The 21,019-nt window shown below is 42.3% G+C and overlaps 1 protein-coding gene across 1 annotated transcript in view; it reads right to left on the bottom strand.

Moving 5' to 3' along the window:
- Positions 1–21,019, bottom strand: part of si:ch211-102c2.8 — a 122,711-nt gene that overhangs the window by 9,884 nt on the left and 91,808 nt on the right. Inside the window, exons 10-18 of the mRNA XM_043715994.1 lie at positions 20,264–20,434; positions 19,643–19,762; positions 15,850–16,044; positions 12,213–12,314; positions 10,960–11,142; positions 8,630–8,761; positions 8,057–8,292; positions 6,330–6,468; positions 2,885–3,066 (exon numbers count right to left, since the gene is read on the bottom strand). Coding sequence (XP_043571929.1) covers positions 2,885–3,066; positions 6,330–6,468; positions 8,057–8,292; positions 8,630–8,761; positions 10,960–11,142; positions 12,213–12,314; positions 15,850–16,044; positions 19,643–19,762; positions 20,264–20,434 — 1,460 coding nt within the window. The remainder of the gene's footprint in view (positions 1–2,884; positions 3,067–6,329; positions 6,469–8,056; positions 8,293–8,629; positions 8,762–10,959; positions 11,143–12,212; positions 12,315–15,849; positions 16,045–19,642; positions 19,763–20,263; positions 20,435–21,019) is intronic.

A 21,019-nucleotide genomic window follows, 5' to 3' on the forward strand; every position in this document is an offset into this window, starting at 1 on the left:
TCTGACTACTCTGCAAAGCCCTCCTTACTAGCATCTGGGGGCGAGTGCCAAAATTAGAAGCATTCTTTACAGACTAATCAAAACCTGGCATAGTCAAAATCAGAGAATCAAATCTTGCAGATAATGTCCCAGACACCACCACCATCCCTGCATATGCTCTGTCCCATCGGCAGGACTGACCCAGCACTGACCGTAGAATAGAGTTGATAAACAGTTGGGAGGGAGTTGCCCTGGGAGTCCTCAACAGTGATATTTCATGGTGTGAAGTCAAACATGGGCAAAGAAACCTCTCCCCCACATTTTCATTTACTCCTCAATGTTGAACTCACTTACAGTAAGCCCTGAGTGTGGCAAGGTTGCAGAATGTACAGTGTGGGAGATTTCCGTGTGTATCAACAACCAGTAGCGCTACTGATTGAGCTGGTCGGGTCCTAAACAACATTGCTATTGTACTGGATCTGTGGCAGGTGGTGAGGGAATTAACAAGAGGGACTAACGCATTGGCTGTTTCCACATCAATCTGCTTCGTGTACTTCTGTCAGTATCCGTAAGCATTCCTAGTTTGCAGTTTATGGAGATGAAGTCCCATATTCACACTCTGAACAACCTCCATCATGTTGTGTAGCACTATCAGCATGCTAAAAAGGACAGACTTAGAATAAGGTCAAGATTAGAGTGATGCTGGAAAAAAACGTCAATTTTCCTGCTCCTTGGCTACTGCCTGACCTGTGCTTTTCCACTTTCACCACTTTAATCTTGACTCTGATCTCCAGCGTCTGCAGTCCTCATTTTCATCCCTAGACTTAGAACAAACCTAGCAACTGAAGACTGGGCATCAATGACTTACTGTGGGTCATCAATAGCAGCAGAATCTAACTCCAGCACAATCTGCAACCTTGTGGCCTGGCATATCCCCCACTCAATCATTATCATCAACCCAGGAATCAATCGAGTTCAATGAAGACTGCAGGAGGGTATGCCAGGAGCACGCTAGACATAAGTAAAAATGAGGTGTCAACCTGGTGAAGCTACCAAACAGGACTACTTGCAGCCAAACAGCATATACAACAAGTAATAAACAGAGCTAAGTGATCCCACAACCAAGATCAGATCTAAGCTCCACAGTCCTGCCACATCCACCCGTGAATAGTACTGGACAATTAAACAACTCACTGGAGGAGGAAGCTCCACAAATGTCCTCATCTTCAATGATGGAAGAGGCCAGCACATCAGACTTCCCAAAGCTTGTCCATTTGAATATTTAAATATTCCCCACTTGCCCGGACGAATGCACTTCCAACATTCAAGCAGCTTGATACCATCCAGGATAAAGCATCTTACTTGATTGGCACACACCAAAACCAAACAATCAAACCTATTACCGCGTACAGCAGGTGTGTCATCTATAAGGTTTACTGCAGTAAACCATCAAAGCCCCTGAGGCAGCACCATCCAAGTCCATGACCATCTGGAAGAACAAGAGCAGCAGATACATGGAATACCATCAGCTGCAAGTCTCCCTTCAAACCACTCATTATCCTGACTTAGAAATAAATTGTTGTTCCATTAGTGTCACTTGGTCAAAATCCTGGACCTCCCTCCAGAACAGCATTTGTGGGTCTAACAAACTGCATTAACTGACAGGATGCTCATGAATTTGATTTCATTTAGTCAGGAGGGTCAAGCATTTGTATTTATTTCTCCTTATATCTACAGTCACAATTCCACTTAAAATAGGGAATGGGATTAGGTTTTTCTTTATTCCATTTTCACCTTCTGTAAGTTGCTTTTTGAAAGTTGAATAGTCTTTTTTACCAGTGTTTCCTCATCAGTCATTGCACACTAGACTTCAAACTAATGATCCATCTATCCACCATTCCAAGGATGTTGTCCTCGTATATCACTGACCAAGTTATATTGCTCAAAGCCTGACCAGTCAATTATAGTTGAGTTTGTGGTGCTGGAAAAGCACAGCCGGTCAGGCAGCATCCGAGGAGCAGGAGAATTGGCGTTTTGGGCATAAGCTCTTCATCAGGAAGATCTGGGTGAAGAACTTATGCTCGAAACATCGATTCTACTGCCCCCCCGATGCTGCCTGATCGGCTGTGCTTTTCCAGCACCACACTCTCGACTCTGATCTCCAGCATCTACAGTCCTCACTTTCTACCAGACAATTGTATAACTCCATCTTCTAAAGAGGAGGCTGTGAGAATTGGTTAAAAAAAAGCAAAATTCAACAGAGCGACTGGTGATATTCAAGGATGTGTTGAGGTGGAGTAATGAGATACAAATGTAATTCTACACCAGTTGAGTTCTCTGAGTTAGCTGCAATCCCACAAATAGTGGTTGAATCAGAAAGCCGACCAAGTTCTCTATGGGAAAGTAAGAAGGAAAGTCATCTTGAGCTGTAGCTGTGTGTTACCTTCCATCTGATTCTAGATTAGAGTGGTGCTGGAAAAGCACAGCAGTTCAGGCAGCATCTGAGGAGCAGGAAAATCGACGTTTTATTTTCCTGCTCCTCAGATGCTGTCTGAACGGCTGTGCTTTTCCAGCACCACTCTAATCTAGAATCTGGTTTCCAGCATCTGCAGTCCTTGTTTTTAGCCACCTTCCATCTGATTCAAAAGACAGGACTTGAGTAGATGGATCTGTGGTTTCCTCATGCACAGAATTCCCCATCTCAGTCACCCTGTCAGAAGGAGATGCCAGATGACCTGAAGCACATCTTCACACAGACAAGAGTGAAGGCATTAGGAAAACAATTCCTTTGCTTCTTTTACTAACTATCAGTTGAAAACTGGTAGAAACCTGGGACAACAATACTTCAGGAAGAGACTGAAAACACATTCTAGTCCACATTTAAAGAGCTGGAGAAGTCACATACTTTACATTCCGCTTCTCCTCAAACATGTGGGTGTGTTTGCAGGCAGTCACATTGTCCCATTTGGTCATGGTCCTCTGGACTGCTGGTAACTCATTCTTCCTCTCCTGAAGCGTGTGTTCCTTTTCTCTCCCAGACTCAGTCAGTGGTTGCCTCTGTAGCTTGCTGACCTGCTTGGTATCATCCTGAGTAATGGACAATGCAGGAGAATTAGGCCCAAACAAGATTTCTGTAAAATTATTACAAATTTCCAAAAAAATCAACTCGTTAAATGTCTGTCATTAATATTTATAAGTTTCTTTCAATTTATTTTCTCAGACTGAGTGTATTGTGAGCAACATGCTAACCTATATGGGAGGGGTTCCAAAACTAATAGTACAACTGGAAACTTTGGGCTTTTGTATTAGAATCTAATCTGGAGACTGTCTCACATTTCCTGGGTTCTTGGAGTGATATGATGCTGCGATAGTTTAACTTTGCACAAGGAATTGGGTCCTAATTATAGAAACCAGTGAATCGTGTGTCAGTCACTCTTTGGAATTTACAATGAGTTCGCAAAACTAATGAGTGCAAAAACGCAAGATAATTGCTCAGTATTTTCCAGTAAACTGAAACTTTGGAGAAACTTAGAACTACTACAGGAGCTGGAACAGTTTAAGCTCAGTGAGTATGAGAGTCACAAGCTCTTGGCTTGAATTCCAATCCAGGGAGACGCACAAAATCCAGGTTAATACTCTCTAGGCGTACTGGGAGAGTGCTGCGGATCTGCAAGTGTCACCCCTCAGATGAAATATGAAACAGAGACTGTATTTGACATAAAACAATCCACAAAATTATTTCTTGAAGACAAATAGAGAGGAGTTCATCTTGGTGCCCAGTCTAATATTCATCCCCCAGTCCACATTACAAAAAAAAGTGTTACATAGTTTGTGGAAGCTAGCTGTGCATAAATTTCCTGCTATGTTTTTGAAGGTAGAACAGCAACTACTTTTTAAAAGTAATTCATTGGCTAAAATCCATGTTTGGGGGGAATTTGTCTACATCATAAAAGTTGCTCCATATGCAAGTTCTTTCTCTCCATTTCGAACCCAAGCCAATCCCAGAACATGTTGGATACAGTGCTGAAATTCAATATTATATTGGAACATAAGAACAGGAGGAGGCCATTCAGCCCCTTGAGCCTTTTCCACCATTCAATCCTGGCTGATCTGTGGCCTAACTCCATAAACCTGCCTCTGGCCCACACCCCTTACTTATCTCTTGAAATACTACAATGCTCCACTCATTGAGCAATAACCCAGGGTATGGGAATGCATGGAATCTTCAGGGTCAGCCTGATCTTGTGGGCACTGAAAGTATCACCATACTTCAGTGAATAGTTGCTACTATTTAGTCTCTCATTCAAAATAGCAAAAAAATAGAAAGTTGGGTTTGCAATAAGGAGATCTGCAGAATAGAACCATGAATATACAGATGGTATGACCGGTCTTAAAAACCTGTCCTGTTCCTGGTAAAAGGAGTTTTTCAGGACTGGGACTCCCTTATAAAGAACACATGTCCTCAGTGACAGCTGCTGATAAGGAGGTTTCAGTGCTTTTAACTTCTGTGAGTGATGTCTTGACTTTCAGATGAGCTGTTAAATCAACGCCCCTCTTGTTTGCATAGGCACAAAACGTCCTATACTAGATTAGATTAGATCCTCTACAGTGTGGAAACATCCTTCAGCCAACCAGTCCACACCGACCCTCTGAAGAGTAACCTACCCAGACCCATTTCGCTCTGAATGATCCACCTAACACTATGGGCAATTTAGCATGGCCAATTCATCTAACCTGTGCATCTTTGGGCTGTGGGAGGAAACCCACACAGACACGGGGAGAATGTGCAAACTCCACACAGACAGTCGCCTGAGGCTGGAATTGAACCTGGGTCCCTGGCGCTGTGAGTCACCATGCCACCCCATACTAGTATTACGAAATGAGCAGAGGAGAGATTCCCAGTGCCCTGCCCAGCTGAATTCCATCAACAAATATCACTGAAAAACAGATTATCTGGGTTATTATCACATTGCTGCTTATGAGAGACTTATATCTAAATTGGTTCATTGACTATCCCCAATTGCTCTTGAGATGAATGGCTTCCTAGGGCATTCCACAGGCCAGCTAAGAGTCACCCACATTGCTGCAGGTCTGGAGTCATGTGTAGGCCAGACCAGCTAAGGATGACAGATTTCCTTCCTTAAAGGGCATTAAAGAACCAGATGGGTTTTATGGCAGTTGCTAACAGTGGCATGGTCACCATTATTGAGACCAGCTTTATATTTATCTGTCGCCCATGTATATCAGCCAGGGTCTCTGGATTACAAGTGAAATGGTATTATTACCGCACCACTGTCTCCCCAAGTTTCCTGTATTTTAATTGAGATCCTGTTTGAAGAGTAATTAACTCACAAGTTGTTTTGAGATATCCTCAGGTGGAAGCCACTAAATAAATACAAACCTTTTTGCATACACTTCAAAAAGTATAATACTTTTCCCCCTGAAATCCTCTCAATTGGAAAAAAGTAACAAAAATTCCAGCATGTGGGCAATCGAGTGACAGGACTATCACCCTGTCACTCGATTGCAAGTCACACAGATGAAACAAAATACTCAGATTGTTTCTGTTAAAAGTCAACATGTGCTTTTGCCCTTAAACTGTCCCTCTCCATTTCTGGCTCTGTTGCATCTTCTTTTAAGGATAGCGATATCATGACCAGCAATCAGAAGGTTCCAGTCTTCGTCCAACTAATGTCTTAAACAAGACATAATTCTCACCCCTTTTTTTAAAACAAATCTTTTTTAATTAATCTGTTCAAAGATGTAATTACACACCTCTGGAACAGTTGGAATTTAAACCCAACTCTCCTGGTTCAGAGGTAAAGACACTACTGCTGCACCATAAACACGACAAAGCCTTTCTTCCAGACTGAAATGTATAATCAGTTCATGACTAATCTTCCAATTACAATAAAAATATTGCAATGGTTATGCTGATCACCCATCAAGCCCCTTATATTGTGCACAGATGCTAAACTGAACCGGCACCCTGTTTGATATCTCATGACAATGGAAGTAAAAAAGTTAGGAAAGAGACGTAAAATAGGCTGGCGTTTCATGATCAACCATTTCACGCACAGCCAAAACCCTACCATAATCACAAGTGCTATCCTTCAGCTAATGCCAGCAATCACCTTTAAATTGCAGCAATTTTAAAATGGCCAAACATCCACATTTGTTTATTGCTGCAAATATTTAAAAGGGTGAACTCAAACTCTTGAATTGCACAGGCACTTGAGTTTGTCTAAATGATATAAAGGCCATGTCTCAAATTTGCAACATTCTATGCAGGAATCCAGGGCTCCACGCTGCAGCTTACATAATATGGGTCTCATTGACGTGTGTGGTACCTTGTCCGCCTGGAGATGATGTACCATAAAGCGCTGGCTCTCTAGCTCCTGATGCAGCTCAACCACGAGTTGGCGCAGATCCTCACTGGCTCTGCACAGTGCATGAATAGCGTCTCCTAATGTCATTTGTGTCAGGCTCCTGCAAAATAACAAGGAGGTGGGTTTCACAGAATGGACGTTCGAGCAGATCCCCTTCTGGTGCAGTGAACCTGTCATATGAGGGTCTGTGGCCATTTGCTCGCACTGATTAGACCCAAGATGTTGAAACAAGGCAAGGAACAGAAGAATAGCTGCTACCAAAAGAACTGAAGATTCTCCTGGAAGTGGGCGAGGAGAAGAATCTGCTGACATTAATTAGGACTTACTTTCCATGTTTTAGCTATCTATGACATTACACAGATTCTTTGGTTCATTGTCAGTGGTTCCTACAATGCAACCTGTCATCATTACATTGGGGTTTTAACATTCGTTGGGGAAAAAAAAGCACCCTTCAGAATTAATTTATCAGCCAATTGTTGCTTTTTTTGAGATAGAAGCAGAGCAGGAAAAGAAAGTAAATTTTAAAAATCAGTTAGAATTTTAGAGGAAAAGAGTGGAAATAAATGCATTGGATAAAGCAAAATTAAATTAATACCAATCAATAGGGGATTGAGATCAACCAACGTGAGGAAGCAGTTTGGGCAGAAGGTAACAGAGAAAACATTTTAATGTAGAAATTGCATTGAAGCGCTCCCAGGCACAACAATGCACCCCTTCTTCCTCAGGAGGTAAAGGAAATTCAGCATGTCTCTAAAGGACCCTCACCAACTTGTACAGATGCAGTGTAGAAAGCATTCTATCCGCAATCATCCCCGCTTGGTATGGCAACTGCTCTGCCCTAGACCATAAGAAACTACAGAGAGTTGTGAACACAACCCAGTCCATCACAAAAGCCAACCTTCCATCCACTGACTCCATCCATACGTCTTGCTGCCTCGGAAAATCATTGGGGAAAGGAGGGTATAGGTAGAGAGGGACTGAATGGGTCTGTTGGAGGGGAAGAAGCTGAGGGCCTGAAGGCCATCCTTGTGGGGTATGGACATGTATAAGAACTGCACGACTGCACTGGCAGCTAAAATCATCAAAAACCCCTCCCACTCGTTATTATCTTTTCCAACCTCTTCTGTCAGGCAGAAGATACAAAAGCTTAAACACACTTACCAACAGATTCAGGAACAGCTTCTTCCCCCTGTTATTAAACGTATGAATGGACCTCTCAAATTTCAAATCTAATGTTGATCTTGCTTTTTGTTGCACTTTCTTTGCAACTATAACTTTGTACTCCTTGCTCCGTTCAATCCCACTATGATCTTTTTGGTATGATCTGCCTATACAGCAGGCAAAACTAAAAACCTTTCACTGTACTTAGGTACATGTAACAATAATAAATCAAATCAAATCTCTTGTCAAACTTAAGGTGGAAGGTCAGATGGATTTGCAAAGTTGTTATTTCTGTAATCTGTATTTTAGGTCTATGGAGTCAGTATTGCTAGGAAAGAGTTTCTTGAAATTCTTCACAGGATGTAGATGACACTGGCTAAGCAGGATTTGTTGTCCATCCATAATTTCCCTGCAGGAATCGTCAGTGAGCTGGTTTTCTTGAACTACTGCAGTCAACATGAGATGGATATGGGAATGTGAGTGAATAAGTTGACTAGGGTTAACCATTGATGGTGTCAGTGACCTACCTCAGTTTACTGCAGGCTGGGCTTATAACTCTCTGCAGGGCTTGCATCTGTGTACTCTGTATTAACACTCGAATGCGTTCACATTCCACCTTGATCTCAGACACAAAGGACATCTCTGCCTGCTCCTCCTGCATTCTGGCTTCTTTCTCTTTGAGGGAAGCTTCATTGTTCTTGGCCCAAAGGATATGCAGCTCCTCCTCCATCTTTGAATTTCTCTCCATTTCTTTTTCTTTTCCCTAGGCTCGCAACAGAAGGGAGAAGCTCAGGGCAATCCCAAAGAAAATATGAAACTTAACCAGTTTTGCACAATATTAATAATGAGAGAATAATTGAGCCATACTACCTTCTATTATACTAGTAAGGATCAGACTCAACCTTACCAGGGCTTAGGACTAATAATACTTTGGATAGACACCCATTAGCATTGATTAGATCCAACATTACTAGGGATTGGAGTCACTAATACTAAGAAATATAACAACATTACCATCAATCAGATTTAACTTTACCAGAGATCAAATGACAGATTATGGTTAACCATTCTCCTTAAAGCTGACAGTCTCCAATCCATACCAATTGAATCTCCTCCCTGAGCTGTTGGATCTCCTTTTCTTTTTCTTCAGTCATCTGAGTCTTCAGATCACTTATGGCCTGATCTGTCTTATGCTGGAGGGAGTGGCTGTGGACCTCCAGCTCCTGGATTCTCTGCCAATAAAACCACAATATCAGTGTCCAAATATTGATCAGGTTCATCACGGGATACTTGATGTCCAAATTGCCACTTGCTTTAGCTATTTATAGTTCTCTTGCACCCACAAGTTATTCCTTCTCAGAAGGATTTTAGTTTTAATTAGCATCAAATCAATTGCACTGAGCAGTGGTTAGATACTGGCTCAACAATAGTATGGTCTCCTTCTGAAGTCTTTGATTTCTTCTTTACATGTAACCAAATGTTGTTTTATCTCCTATTGCTCCACCCTCATTGCTGGCTTCCCCAAATAATAGTTTGCAACAATTAAACAATCTCAGACCGCTAGGAATCTTAGTAGCCCACAACCAGTAAACACTTTTCACCAGCTCCTCCCAAAGCCTAAACACCTGACACCCATATCCAACAGGACAAACGTTATCTACAAGACACCCTGCATGAACTGTGAAAAACACTACATAGGATAAACAGGAAGAAAACTGACCATATGAGTGGACAAACATCAGCTCGCCACTACCAGACACGACCAGCACTCTCTCAATTCCAACGAAACAGACAACAAAGGACACAAATTCAACTGGGACCATGTAACCATCCTAGCACAGAGACACGCCAGAGAATTCCTTGAAGCTTGGTACTGCAACTGGAACTCAATCAAAAAGCATATTAAATTGAATCCCGTATTCAAGCTCCTCAGGTACAAACCGGAAGTACCAGAAAACAGAGACACATAAATACCAGACGGGATAGATGTTTCACCGGAGGCACGCTGACCATGTCACCCAATGAGATGATGAAATGTCTGCAGAAAATCATATCAGCTCCGCAAACAAATCTACAACCTCATCCACAACCTGAGCTACAAATCTTTTCAAAAACTCTAAACTAAATCTATCCTCGGTTTTAATTGTTGCAGCATTGGTGGCTGCACCTTCAGTTGGCTTCATTCCAATCTCTAGAATACTCTCCCTTTGCATCCCTGACCCTCGATTTTGCTTTTCCCTTTGAGACTCTCCTTAAGATCTATTACTTTTCTTCTAATTACACCCTTATGAGAGTCAGTGTAAAACCTTGCTTCGTAATGACCCATGAAGCATTCTGTAATGTTTCATTACATTAATATAAGTTGTTATTGCCATTAACCTGATCTAGGAATGCTTGAAGTTGATGCTGGGTGCCTGATAAGGAAAAGGTGCATTCACAGGTGTTTACTAAAGAGCAACTCTTTGCAATGGGACGAGGTGAGTTGCTTCAACTGAGATATGGACATGACCTCATTCTGTTCTGCAATAACCATCCCATGATTCCACCCCTTAGGTTGAGACCTTGGCTGGATCGAGATGTGTAAAATTAAACAGTCGTAGCCCAAAAGGTGGTTGCTTCTGATCATTTAGCTTGAAATGGAAAATAGACCTCCAATCATGTCCCTGAGCTTCCACTGAACAGTTCACAATCGGAAATTAGTGAAAGAGATAAATGATCCCACACTGTAGTCTGCTGACATCGTAAAAAATGTAATATTTAACTAACGTTACAGGCATATTTTGCACATACACGGTGTTAAAAAGCCTGCTAAAAATTAAGGACATGATTACCATGACAACCTTTATTGCACACTGACTCTTTGAATCTGATAATGTGCTCTTGGAGCCTTAATGACAATAAGGGGAGTGTTTCACTGAAGTATCACAAGTCGATGATACAATATTTTCACACACAAAAGAAAATTATTTCTAAATCCTAGAATAACATTAATGCTTCCAAAGTTAAATCAGTGACTACACTTCTCACAGATTTAATTGGCTGTAAAGCAATTTTAGATAAACAGAAGCCTTGAGGCTACTATAAAAATGGTAAATCTTTCTTTATTGACACTTAAGAGACAAAATATTTTCATTGTGCAATTACTCATCCTCTAGAGAAGATCGGGCAAGTTGTCTCAAGAAAGAAAATGTTCTGTTTCCTTCAATGAGTGATGCTCTTTTACAGAGAGAAAATCTTATCCTTTGGAATTATGCTTAGACCCAGACATCATCTATTTTTAAGGAAAAAGCAACATAACTATGTCTTAGCCTTATTCATAAACATAACGCTTCAATCCTCTTGTTTTTAAAACATCGACTATCCAAGCCTTGCACAAATCAATTAATCTTTAGCATGCTGGCCAATTCGTTCTGCTAAATTATGTACTAACCTTCTGCAATTCAACTAATTTGTGTTGTAAGGCGAGTGAGTTTCTCCTTTCTTTCTCCAGGTCTTCGTTGGCCTGTTTAATGGCTCTCCCATTCACCTCTTCCAGAGACGGACCATGCTGTTGGAGCTGTTCTTTCAGATCTGCTTCCCAATTCTTGTTTTCAAGATCTAAGGCAATTGGAACCTGGAGATGCACATTCATGTGTATAAATGTAAAAGCAATGTCAAGAGGGAAAAATAATGAACTGGTTAAATAAAGTCAGATTCAAAGGTGAAGTTCCACGTGGACAAAATGCCAGACTGCTCAATAAGGTTACCTGGGTGAGGTATGAAGAGACGTGGGTGTTCTGGAAACAGCAGCTCTGTAAAAGCTGGCACCTTTAGCACAGGAAGGTCAAATTAATTAAAGCACCAAAATGTGCAGAAATAGAAAATGGATTTAGACCTCTTTTGGAATATTGCGTCCAACTCTGGTCTCCCTGCTAATAGGAAAGATGTTGTGAAACTTGAAAAGGTTCAGAAAAGACAAGGATGTTGCCAGGGTTTGAGATTTTGAGCTATGCGGAGAGGCTGAACAGGCTGGGGCTAATTTCCCTGGAGCGTCGGAGGCTGAGGCGTGACCTTTTGGAAGTTTATAAAATCATGAGGGGCATGGATAAGGTAAATAGACAAAGTGTTTTCCCTGGGGTGGGGGAGTCCAGAACTAGAGGGCATAGGTTTGAGGTGAGAGGGAAAAGACTTAAAAGGGACTTAAGGGGTAACAGAGGGTAGTGCATATATGGAATGAGCTGCCAGAGGAAATGGTGGAGGCTGGTACAATTATAACATTTAATAGGCATCTGGATGGGTAAATGAATAGGAAGGGTTTAGAGGGATATGGGCCAGGTGCTGGCAAATGGTTCTGGAGTAATTTAGGATATCTGGTCGGCATGGACGAGTTGGACTGATGGGTCTGTTTCCGTGCTGTACATCTCTGTTACTATATGACATTAAACACGGCTTGCTGAAGCACAGTAGTGAGAAGTGGATGGGGTGATGGTATACCTGTTACTGGCGGCTTTGGTTGTATATGTGAAAGCTCCAGAAGGTTTCCCTTTCACCCAGGTGGCAAAATTGAAGACCTACCCTACTGAACACTCACTTCAGAACAGTTAGTCACTGTGTGTCCTTTATCCTAGGATACTCTTTACCTCTGGGCACTCACTACAAGGTCTTCATTGCACAAGCATTGGACTAAATAAAGAAGTGCCTCACCGACTCCATTGCTTCCTGCTTCAGCTCCTCACTCAGTTTCTTCATCGACTTTGCCTGACCCTGGTCCTGTTCTTGCAGGATCAAAGTTTCTTCATGCTTGTTCTAGGTAAAATAAAGTAGCCATCAGCCACAAATACATTTAATAATCCTTCACCTCACTGGCTTCATTATTGAACCACAGTGAGTGAGACCTAACTGAAGGTTATTTATAAATATTTCATGCTTTTATTCAGTATTTCCCCATTAAAACAAAACATGGCACGGTGGCCCAGTGGTTAGCACTGCTGCCTCACAGCGCCAGAGACCCGGGTTCAATTCCCGACTCAGGCGACTGACTGTGTGGAGTTTGCACATTCTCCCCGTGTCTGCGTGGGTTTCCTCCGGGTGCTCCGGTTTCCTCCCACAGTCACAAAAGATGTGCAGGTCAGGTGAATTGGCCATGCTAAATTGCCCGTAGTGTTACGTTAAAGGGGTAAATGTAGGGGTATGGGTGGGTTGCGCTTCGGCGGGTCGGTGTGGACTTGTTGGGCCGAAGGGCCTGTTTCCACACTGTAAGTAATCTAATCTAATCTAAACTTTGTTGTGTATAGGTCTGAATGAGTTAATAGTGTGGAGTACCTTAAGCACCACCCATTATGATGGTATCATATGGATTTGAGGGATGAACAGTCCAGGTTCTCAAAGGAGGGAAGACTGAGTGTCTAGTCCTTCTCAATGTCTCTGTGACAATGTCTTTGTTACAGATCTCAGTGATCTGTAGCTGTTTGCTAATAAACTATATCCAATAAATTACAAGAGAGTTTCCTTGTCTGTCAAAGATAGTTTATGATTCCTCTTTGGCCTCCTAATTTCATTTGTAAGCACCCCTCCCAATCACTCTCTGTACTTCTAAAGAACTGCTCCCCCTCAACCCCCCCCCCCCCCGCCAATTTTTGAAGCTCCATACTTAACATAATCCTTCTTTTTCTTTATCAAACTCTCAATAACCCTTGACACACAGGGTTCCCTGGTCTAACTGCCCTTGCCTTTCATTCTCACAATACTATCTTTTTTAAAAGGCTCCCAACTTCCAAATGTAGACATACTTGTAAGTAGCTACCCCTGGTCTATGTTTATCCAATCCTCTAAAATGATATTGAAATTGGCCTTCTGCCAGTTTAGACACTTAACTATAGCAGTATCCACATCCCCTGCTATATTGACATTGGAACTTGCAGAGATATGGTCAATGTCCCAAAATGTTCACTGGTTGATGTCAACAATTTGACTGGCTTCATTCCCAAGAATTAGGTCCAGCACTGTCCCATTTCTAAAACGACTATCCATGTACTGGCAGAAAACACTTTTAGCTCACCTCGTCTAATCCTTTCACACCCAAGGTGATCCCAGATAATGTTAACAAAGTTGAAATCCCTGACAATTATAACCTTATTCCTCTCATATCTGCTCCTGTATCTCCCTCTGACTGTTGGGAGGCCTGTAGTATAATCCCAGCAAAGTGATTACCACATTTTTATTTCTAAGCTCAACCCAGATGTCCTCATTTGAAGAGCTTTCTAAGATATCCTCTCTCATTATAGCAGTGATTGTTTCGACCTCTCTTACATTCTCCTTCATTATGCCTGAAGCCTCTACACGCTGGAATGTTGAGCTATCAGTCTCGCCATTCCTTCAACCATGTCTCAGTGATTGCAACATTACTATATTTCCACCCGTCGGTCGCCCCTCTAAGCTTATCTGCTTTCTAATCAGGCTCCTTTCATTAAAATAGATATAATTTCACTTTCTGATCCTCTTATGTGCCTTATCATGCCCATGTCCTCTCTAACTAATATTCCTTTTATATCCAATTGAACCTTGCTCCTGACTTTACATCTACTCTATGCCTCACCCCCTGCCAAATTAGTATCAAACTTCGCCAACAGCACAAGCAAACCTCCCAAACAATCACATTGGTTTTAGTCAGTTATAAATGCAATCGCCATGGTGATTAGAAATGGTCTCATTTCTAACAGATTTCTCAGATATGATCCCCCCTTGATGAAGCTGTGCTGACTCAACCCTATTTTTACCACATATTTCCAAGTATTCCACAATCTTATCCTTAATAAAGGATTCTAAAATCTAACCAATGATGATGGTCAGGCTAACCGGCCTATAATTTCCTGCCTTGTGCCTCCTGCCCTTCTTAAACGAGGGTGTAACATTAGCCATGTTCCAGTCCTTTGGGACACTCTCTGACTCCAGTGATCCATGAACGATCACATCAATTCCTCCAGAATTTCCTCAGTTATCTCCTTCAGAACTATGGGGTGTGGTCCATCAGGCCTGGGTGATTCATTCACCTTCAAGCCTTTCAACTTCCCCAGCACCTTCTCTTCTCCCCCTGACTCTCTTGAAGGTCTTGTATGTTGCTGGTGTCTTCCACTGTGCAAATGGAGTACCTATGCATTTTCTCAATCATTCCCTATTAATACTTATCCAGCTTCGTTTTCCAGTAGTCCAATGTTCACTCTTAGCTCTCTCTTACCTTTATATATATCAAAAAACTCTTACAATCTTCTTTAATATTACTAGCTAGCTTACTCCCATATTTCATCTTGTCCCCTCTTACAGCTTTTTTAGTTATTCTCCACTGGTTTTTCAGGGGTTCCCAGATAATGCTCTTGTGAAGAACCTACATTAAAGGCACTATGAAAAATATAAAGTTAAAATTCACACACCACCAGGTTAAAGTCCAACAGGCCTAATTGGAAGCACACAACTTTCGGTGCGACGCTCCTTCATCAGGTGATTGTGACAATCACCTGATGAAGGAGCATCGCTCCGAAAGCTAGTGTGCTTCCAATTAAACTTGTTGGACTATAACCTGATGGTGTGTGATTTTTAACTTTGTACACCCCAGTCCAACACCGGCATCTCCAAATCATGAAAAATATAAGTTATCACTGTTGCTCCTCAACTTACATGGGGAGGCTAAGGGAATATCCCGCACAATTGATGAGAACTGTACTAGCCCTCAGCACCATGCTAATCCTTGGGCATGAATTCCGAAAAGTTTTACTCTGGAGCAAGGTTCTCAGGAATTCTGTGCAACACTTCATAAATGCTTCAGCTCAGTGGGTCTTTGACGTGGTCTTCTTGGTACAGTCAGACGTCTTTAAGGAAGGAAAGGCCTTTCATTTATAAAGCACCTTGCCATGGCTAGCAGAATAATCCCAAAATATTTCCTGAAGAACAAATTACTTTTAATTGCAGTCCCTACTGGTATGTGAGCAAAGCATGCTGCAATCCTACACAAAAAGTCCCAATACTGGCCATTCCTTCCCTTGCCGGTTACAGTTCTTTTGGTGAAGACTAGGAAGTAGCTCAGCTCATCTTCACTGGCTCTTCAATATCCAGCTAAGCCACCGAAATAAGTGGCAGAACCTCATTTATATTGTGACAATGAGAATTTAATTGAGAGATTGAATATTGAGAGATTAATAATTGATGGCAAAACAGAATGGAGCAGGAGTGTTTTTAAATGACATGCAAGCGAGCAATCACGCATGACACAATCTGTATCATCACAGTTACAAGTTCACAGCACACTCAGCAGATAGTCTCGTCAGAACCATTAATGCAATCACATTACCTGCTCCCATTGCTTTTCCACAGCGTTTATAGCGATCTGTCGTGCGTGCTCCTCTCTTAAAGTTTCTATGGCGGAGAGCTGGGCCTCTTTCTCTGCTCTCAATACCATCACCATCTCCCTCAGCCTCAACTGCTCCAACTCCTTCTCTGAGAGGAGTTTCTCCAGGGCGCTGATCTTCAGGTTACGTTCTGTCAGCTGTGACAAAAGTTTATGAACACAGACTGAGTTGTTGGAGTTCGGGGTAGTTCTCTATCAAAATCGAAGAGAAGGAGAAACAGTGTCCTCAGTACAACAGGAAGGACTGCACTAAGAGCAATGTTAGTCATGACCTCATTTTGGCTTGTAACCTAAGCAATATTTTACTTGAGAGCCACCTTAAAGAAAGGTACAAACCATGTACTAAAATCTATTCACTGGAGGTTGTTTGTGATTGCCCATACCTAATTACTCTGAAGAAGATGGAGAGTTGTTTTCTTGAACTGCTGCAGTACATAGGGGATGGTTACACTCGCAGACTTGTTAGGAAGCAAATTCCAGGATGTTGAATCAGCAATGTTGGAGGCAATATTGTTTTAAGTCAACATGGAATGTGGCTTGGAGGGGAACTTGGAAATGATGGTGCTCCCATACCTTCATTAATCTTGTCTTTCTAGGTGGTAATGGTGAAGCTTTGGAAGGTGTTGTCGATGAAGAAATTCACTGCAGCAAATCGTGTAGGTGGTACACATTGCTGCTACTGTTGGTACCAATTAATTAGGCTGCTTTGCCCTGGACTTTCTCAATCTTTTTGAGTGTTGTTGGCACTGCACTCATTTAGGCAAAGGGTCAGTATTCCATTACACTCCTGACTGTGACTCTGAGGAGTTAGGAGGAGAGTTGCACAAAAGAGTTTCTAGCCTCTGACCTGCTGCTGTACTAATTTGTACATATGGCTGGTCCAATTCAATTTCTGATCCATGGTGACCCCAGGATGCTGATAGTGGGGGGTTTCAGTGACATCAATTCAGTAATGATTTGGAGATGCTAGTGTTGGACTGGGGTGTACAAAGTTAAAAATCACACAACACCAGGGTATAGTCCAACAGGTTTAATTGAAAGCACTAGCTGTCAGAGCACTGCTCCTTCATCCACTTGACAACCACCTGATGAATGAGCAGCACTTCGAAAGCTAGTGTTTTGAATTAAACCTGTTGGACTACAACCTGGTGTTGAGAGTTTTAACTCAATTCAGTGATGACACACAAGTCTTTGCTTCCTATCACAAGATAAAAACAAGTCATGGGGGCCACTCAGTCCACCCGGTGTGATCCAAAAATCTCTCCAAAACGATTCCAACTCATTAGTCTAGCTGGAAGATTATTCTGCATGTTGTCCATATTTTCAGTTTCAAATTTTCCTCATGAAAGCTGTAGCCCTTACCTCCTTGATCCCAGTATAACTCAAAGTGACGCTCCAGATTAACCTTAGCACTATATTTAATATCTTGTGTTATCTTCTATTCACCTGCAGAACATCAGTTATTCCTGCCTTTCCTCCAGCTCAATCTTTTGAAACTGGATCAGCCTCTATAGCAGCTCCATGGTTAGAATTTTACATTAAACAGTCTATGGGAGTTCATGACCAAAGGCTAATGATATAGATGAAGGCATTAAAAGTAATATTTGCAAATTTGCTGATGACACAAAGCTGGGTGGCAGGGTGAAATGTGAGGAGGATGTTATGAGAATATAAGGTGACTTGGACAGGCTAGGTGAGTGGACAGATGCATGGCAGATGTAGTTCAATGTGGATAAATGTGTGGTTATCCACTTTGGTGGCAAGAACAGGAGGGCAAATTACTATCTAAATGGAATCAAGTTAGGTAAAGGGGAAGTACAGCGAGATCTGGGTGTTCTTATACACCAGTCAATGAGAGCAAACATGCAGGTACAGCAGGCAGTGAAGAAAGCTAATGGCGTGCTGGCCTTCATAACAAGAGGAATTGAGTATAGGAGCAAAGAGGTCCTTCTGCAGTTGTACAGGGCCCTGGTGAGACCGCACCTGGATATTGTGTGCAGTTTTGGTCTCCAAATTTGAGAAGGACATTCTGGCTATTGAGGGAGTGCAGCGTAAGTTCATGAGGTCAACTCCCGGAATGGTGGGACTATCATATGCTGAAAGATTGAAGCTGGGCTTGTATACACTTGAGTTTAGAAGGATGAGAGAGGATGTGATTGAGACATATAAAATTATTAATGGATTGGACACTGTGGAGGCAGGAAGCATGTTTCCGCTGATGGGTGAGTCCAGAACCAGAGGAGATAGTTTAAAAATAAGGGTTGGGCCATTTAGAACAGAGATGAGGAGATACTTCTTCACCCAGAGAGTGGGGGATATATGGAATGCTTCTGGATCAATGGTGCTGGAAGAGCACAGCAGTTCAGGCAGCATCTGAGGAACTATATGGAATGCTCTGCCCCAGAAGGCAGTGGAGGCCAAGTCTCTGGATATTTTCAAGAAAGCGATGGATAGAGCTCTTAGAGATAACGGAATCAAGGATTATGGGGATAAGGCAGGAACAGGATGCTGATTGTGGATGATCAGCCATGATCATAATGAATTGTGGCGCTGGCTCGAAGGGCCAAATGGCCTACTGTTGCATCTATCGTCTACTGTCTATTGACTTGACAACTGAATAGAGGCAACAACAATACTGAGCGTTTTGATACAAACCATCAGTCATGCGGCTTCAGTGGGGAGATATATACATTCCAGCATTATCATTTGAATATAGAAAATTGGTGGTGGGGGCAGATATTTTCTGAAGGCCTTGAAAGTATCAGAGTATTTGACAGATTGATACAGCAAACCATGTCCTCTTGGGGGTTTCAAGGAGGAGGAGATAGACATTTTATAACAAACCAGATCATACGTTGTCCACAGAAATCTGGAATTACCCATCCCAAAATGTTGCTGATTCTGGGGGGCAATTAGGCCTAACAAAACTGACTTAAGATTTGGGTAAGTATACCAAAGGATGTAGAATCTACATGGATAGATGTAGTACAGACCAGCCCTGATCTAATTATATGGTGGAGTGGGTTTGAGAAGCTCGCTGTCCAGTCTTGGTCCTATCAAGTTGGCAGCGTGGCTCAGTGCTGCCTCACAGTGCCAGAGACTCCTGGGTACAATTCCTGCCTCAGGTGACTGTCTATGTGGAGTGTGCACATTCTCCCCGTGTCTGCTTGGGTTTCCTCTGGATGCTCCGGTTTTCTCCCACAGTCCAAAGATATGCAGATTAGGTGAATTGGCCATGTTTAATTGCCCATAGTGTTCAGGAATGCGCAAAGTAGATGGGTTAGTCATGGGAAATGCAGGGTTACAGGGATAGGATGGGGGCTGGGTCTGGAAGGGATGCCTTTTGGAGGGTTGGTGTGGAGCCATCTATGGGGATTTTATGGTTTGCTACGGTAGCCCTGGCTCCTCCTGACACCTTCTCAGTGAACAGCAGTTGAAGACACAGGCCAACATTGAATGCCTGCTCTGAGGTGTCCCACAGTGAATATAAATCTAGAAACACACAGAGCATTATGTCAAGGCCAATTATGGACTCGAGGAGGCCACAATATATCAAGTCTGTATTGATCTGCATTAGGATAATCGCTGGTTTGGACTCAGTGTCCTCAAGAATACAAACAGAAACACACACTAACAAAGAGAGGAGATTGGTAAATAGTGGGTGTCACTCTCATGTGAGGGAGACACCAGCATTAATTCAGATTTACAGATATCATCTGAAGGAGTCTATGCGCACCTCAACCTTCAGAATCCTCTTCAGTTCCCTGACCTGTGATTCCAGGCTGTCATTTTTCTCCAGTAACTGAGTGATCTTGGCTGTCCTCTGCTCCAATCTCACCTCAGACTCTTCGAGTTGCTGGAAAGGAGAAAGGAAGGAGAGGAGAGAGAGCAGAAATTCAGGGAGATGCTGCTAAATGCCAGGACTGGGATAGACAACATTGACATTCCAACCATCAGCTATATCTCTTCATTATCAAGTCTAGCAACTCCAAATCAGGTACAAAATAAAGTTCTCCTTGGACCACTACAAGAAATTGAGGATTTGCATGCAGCAGACTCACTGGCCTCTTCACATGTAGCTAATATTTTCCATTACAAAGTAGGAACTATGTAGGTGTAGATTGCTTAAACTGGTGTTGCATTTTGCCCTGCTGTTGTACTTACACTTGGCTCTGCTGCTTCCCTTTAACTCTACTTGTTTGGGTCTCCCACCCTCCCGTGCTGCCCCCCCCCCCCCCCTTGCTCTGATATTGTGTTATTCCCCCTTGGCTTTCCACCCCAAGCATCCTCCCCCCCTCCCCGTCACTCATGTTCTTTTCTACCCAGCTCTTTCCACTCTTCTAGAAAGTTCCCCTACATGTTGCAGCTGTTTCATCCAGAATCTGGTGCTCTGCTGCTCTGTCAGTGAGTCATTCTTTGTGTTCCTGAGCTTCCTGTCCGAATCTCGAGGCTCCTGGAAGGACAAACTGCTATCCAGTGGTTGTAGACGGGCCCTCAAGTCATCTCGCTCCTGGGTGAGTGCTGCGATCTGAGACAGTCAGAACAGAGTCACAATGATATCAAAATGGTGCCATGTTCAGGAGAAAGGAACTACGAGTGGAGAAGGATCAACAAGTTGGGAAAGGGAAAGGTAGTGATGGTCCAAGAGCAGATCAACCTCAGTCTGCTTTAGAGATGTAAGAAAGAACAAAAAAAAACATGCGAGGAAGTAATATAATAAAGCAAGTAGATAAAATGATCTAAACAGTAGCTGGTATTCCAAGTGTTATTGTTCGGATCAAAGCATACAAGAACAAAAATGTAATCAGTAATTTATAGGCACGAATGGCTGTGATCCAACATCAGATCATCAACTTTGCCACGAACTGGTTAGGGACCAGCAGCCTTTATTTTTAAAGCAGAGAGTAGCTGGGATCCAGGGAACTTACTAAAAGAATAAATCCACAAGATTCCATGATTTTGAACAAATAACAAAACTTTACTATGTAAAGTTAGAACAATAATACAGATCTTACTATAAATACACAACTTCATTCTAAAAAACAGAATTAACATGTGGTGAATGTGGGTAATATATTACAATTGAACATCCCATAGCACACAACAAATAGTA

Source organism: Chiloscyllium plagiosum, chromosome 25 (genome assembly GCF_004010195.1).
Source record: "Chiloscyllium plagiosum isolate BGI_BamShark_2017 chromosome 25, ASM401019v2, whole genome shotgun sequence".
NCBI classification, from domain to species: domain Eukaryota; kingdom Metazoa; phylum Chordata; class Chondrichthyes; order Orectolobiformes; family Hemiscylliidae; genus Chiloscyllium; species Chiloscyllium plagiosum.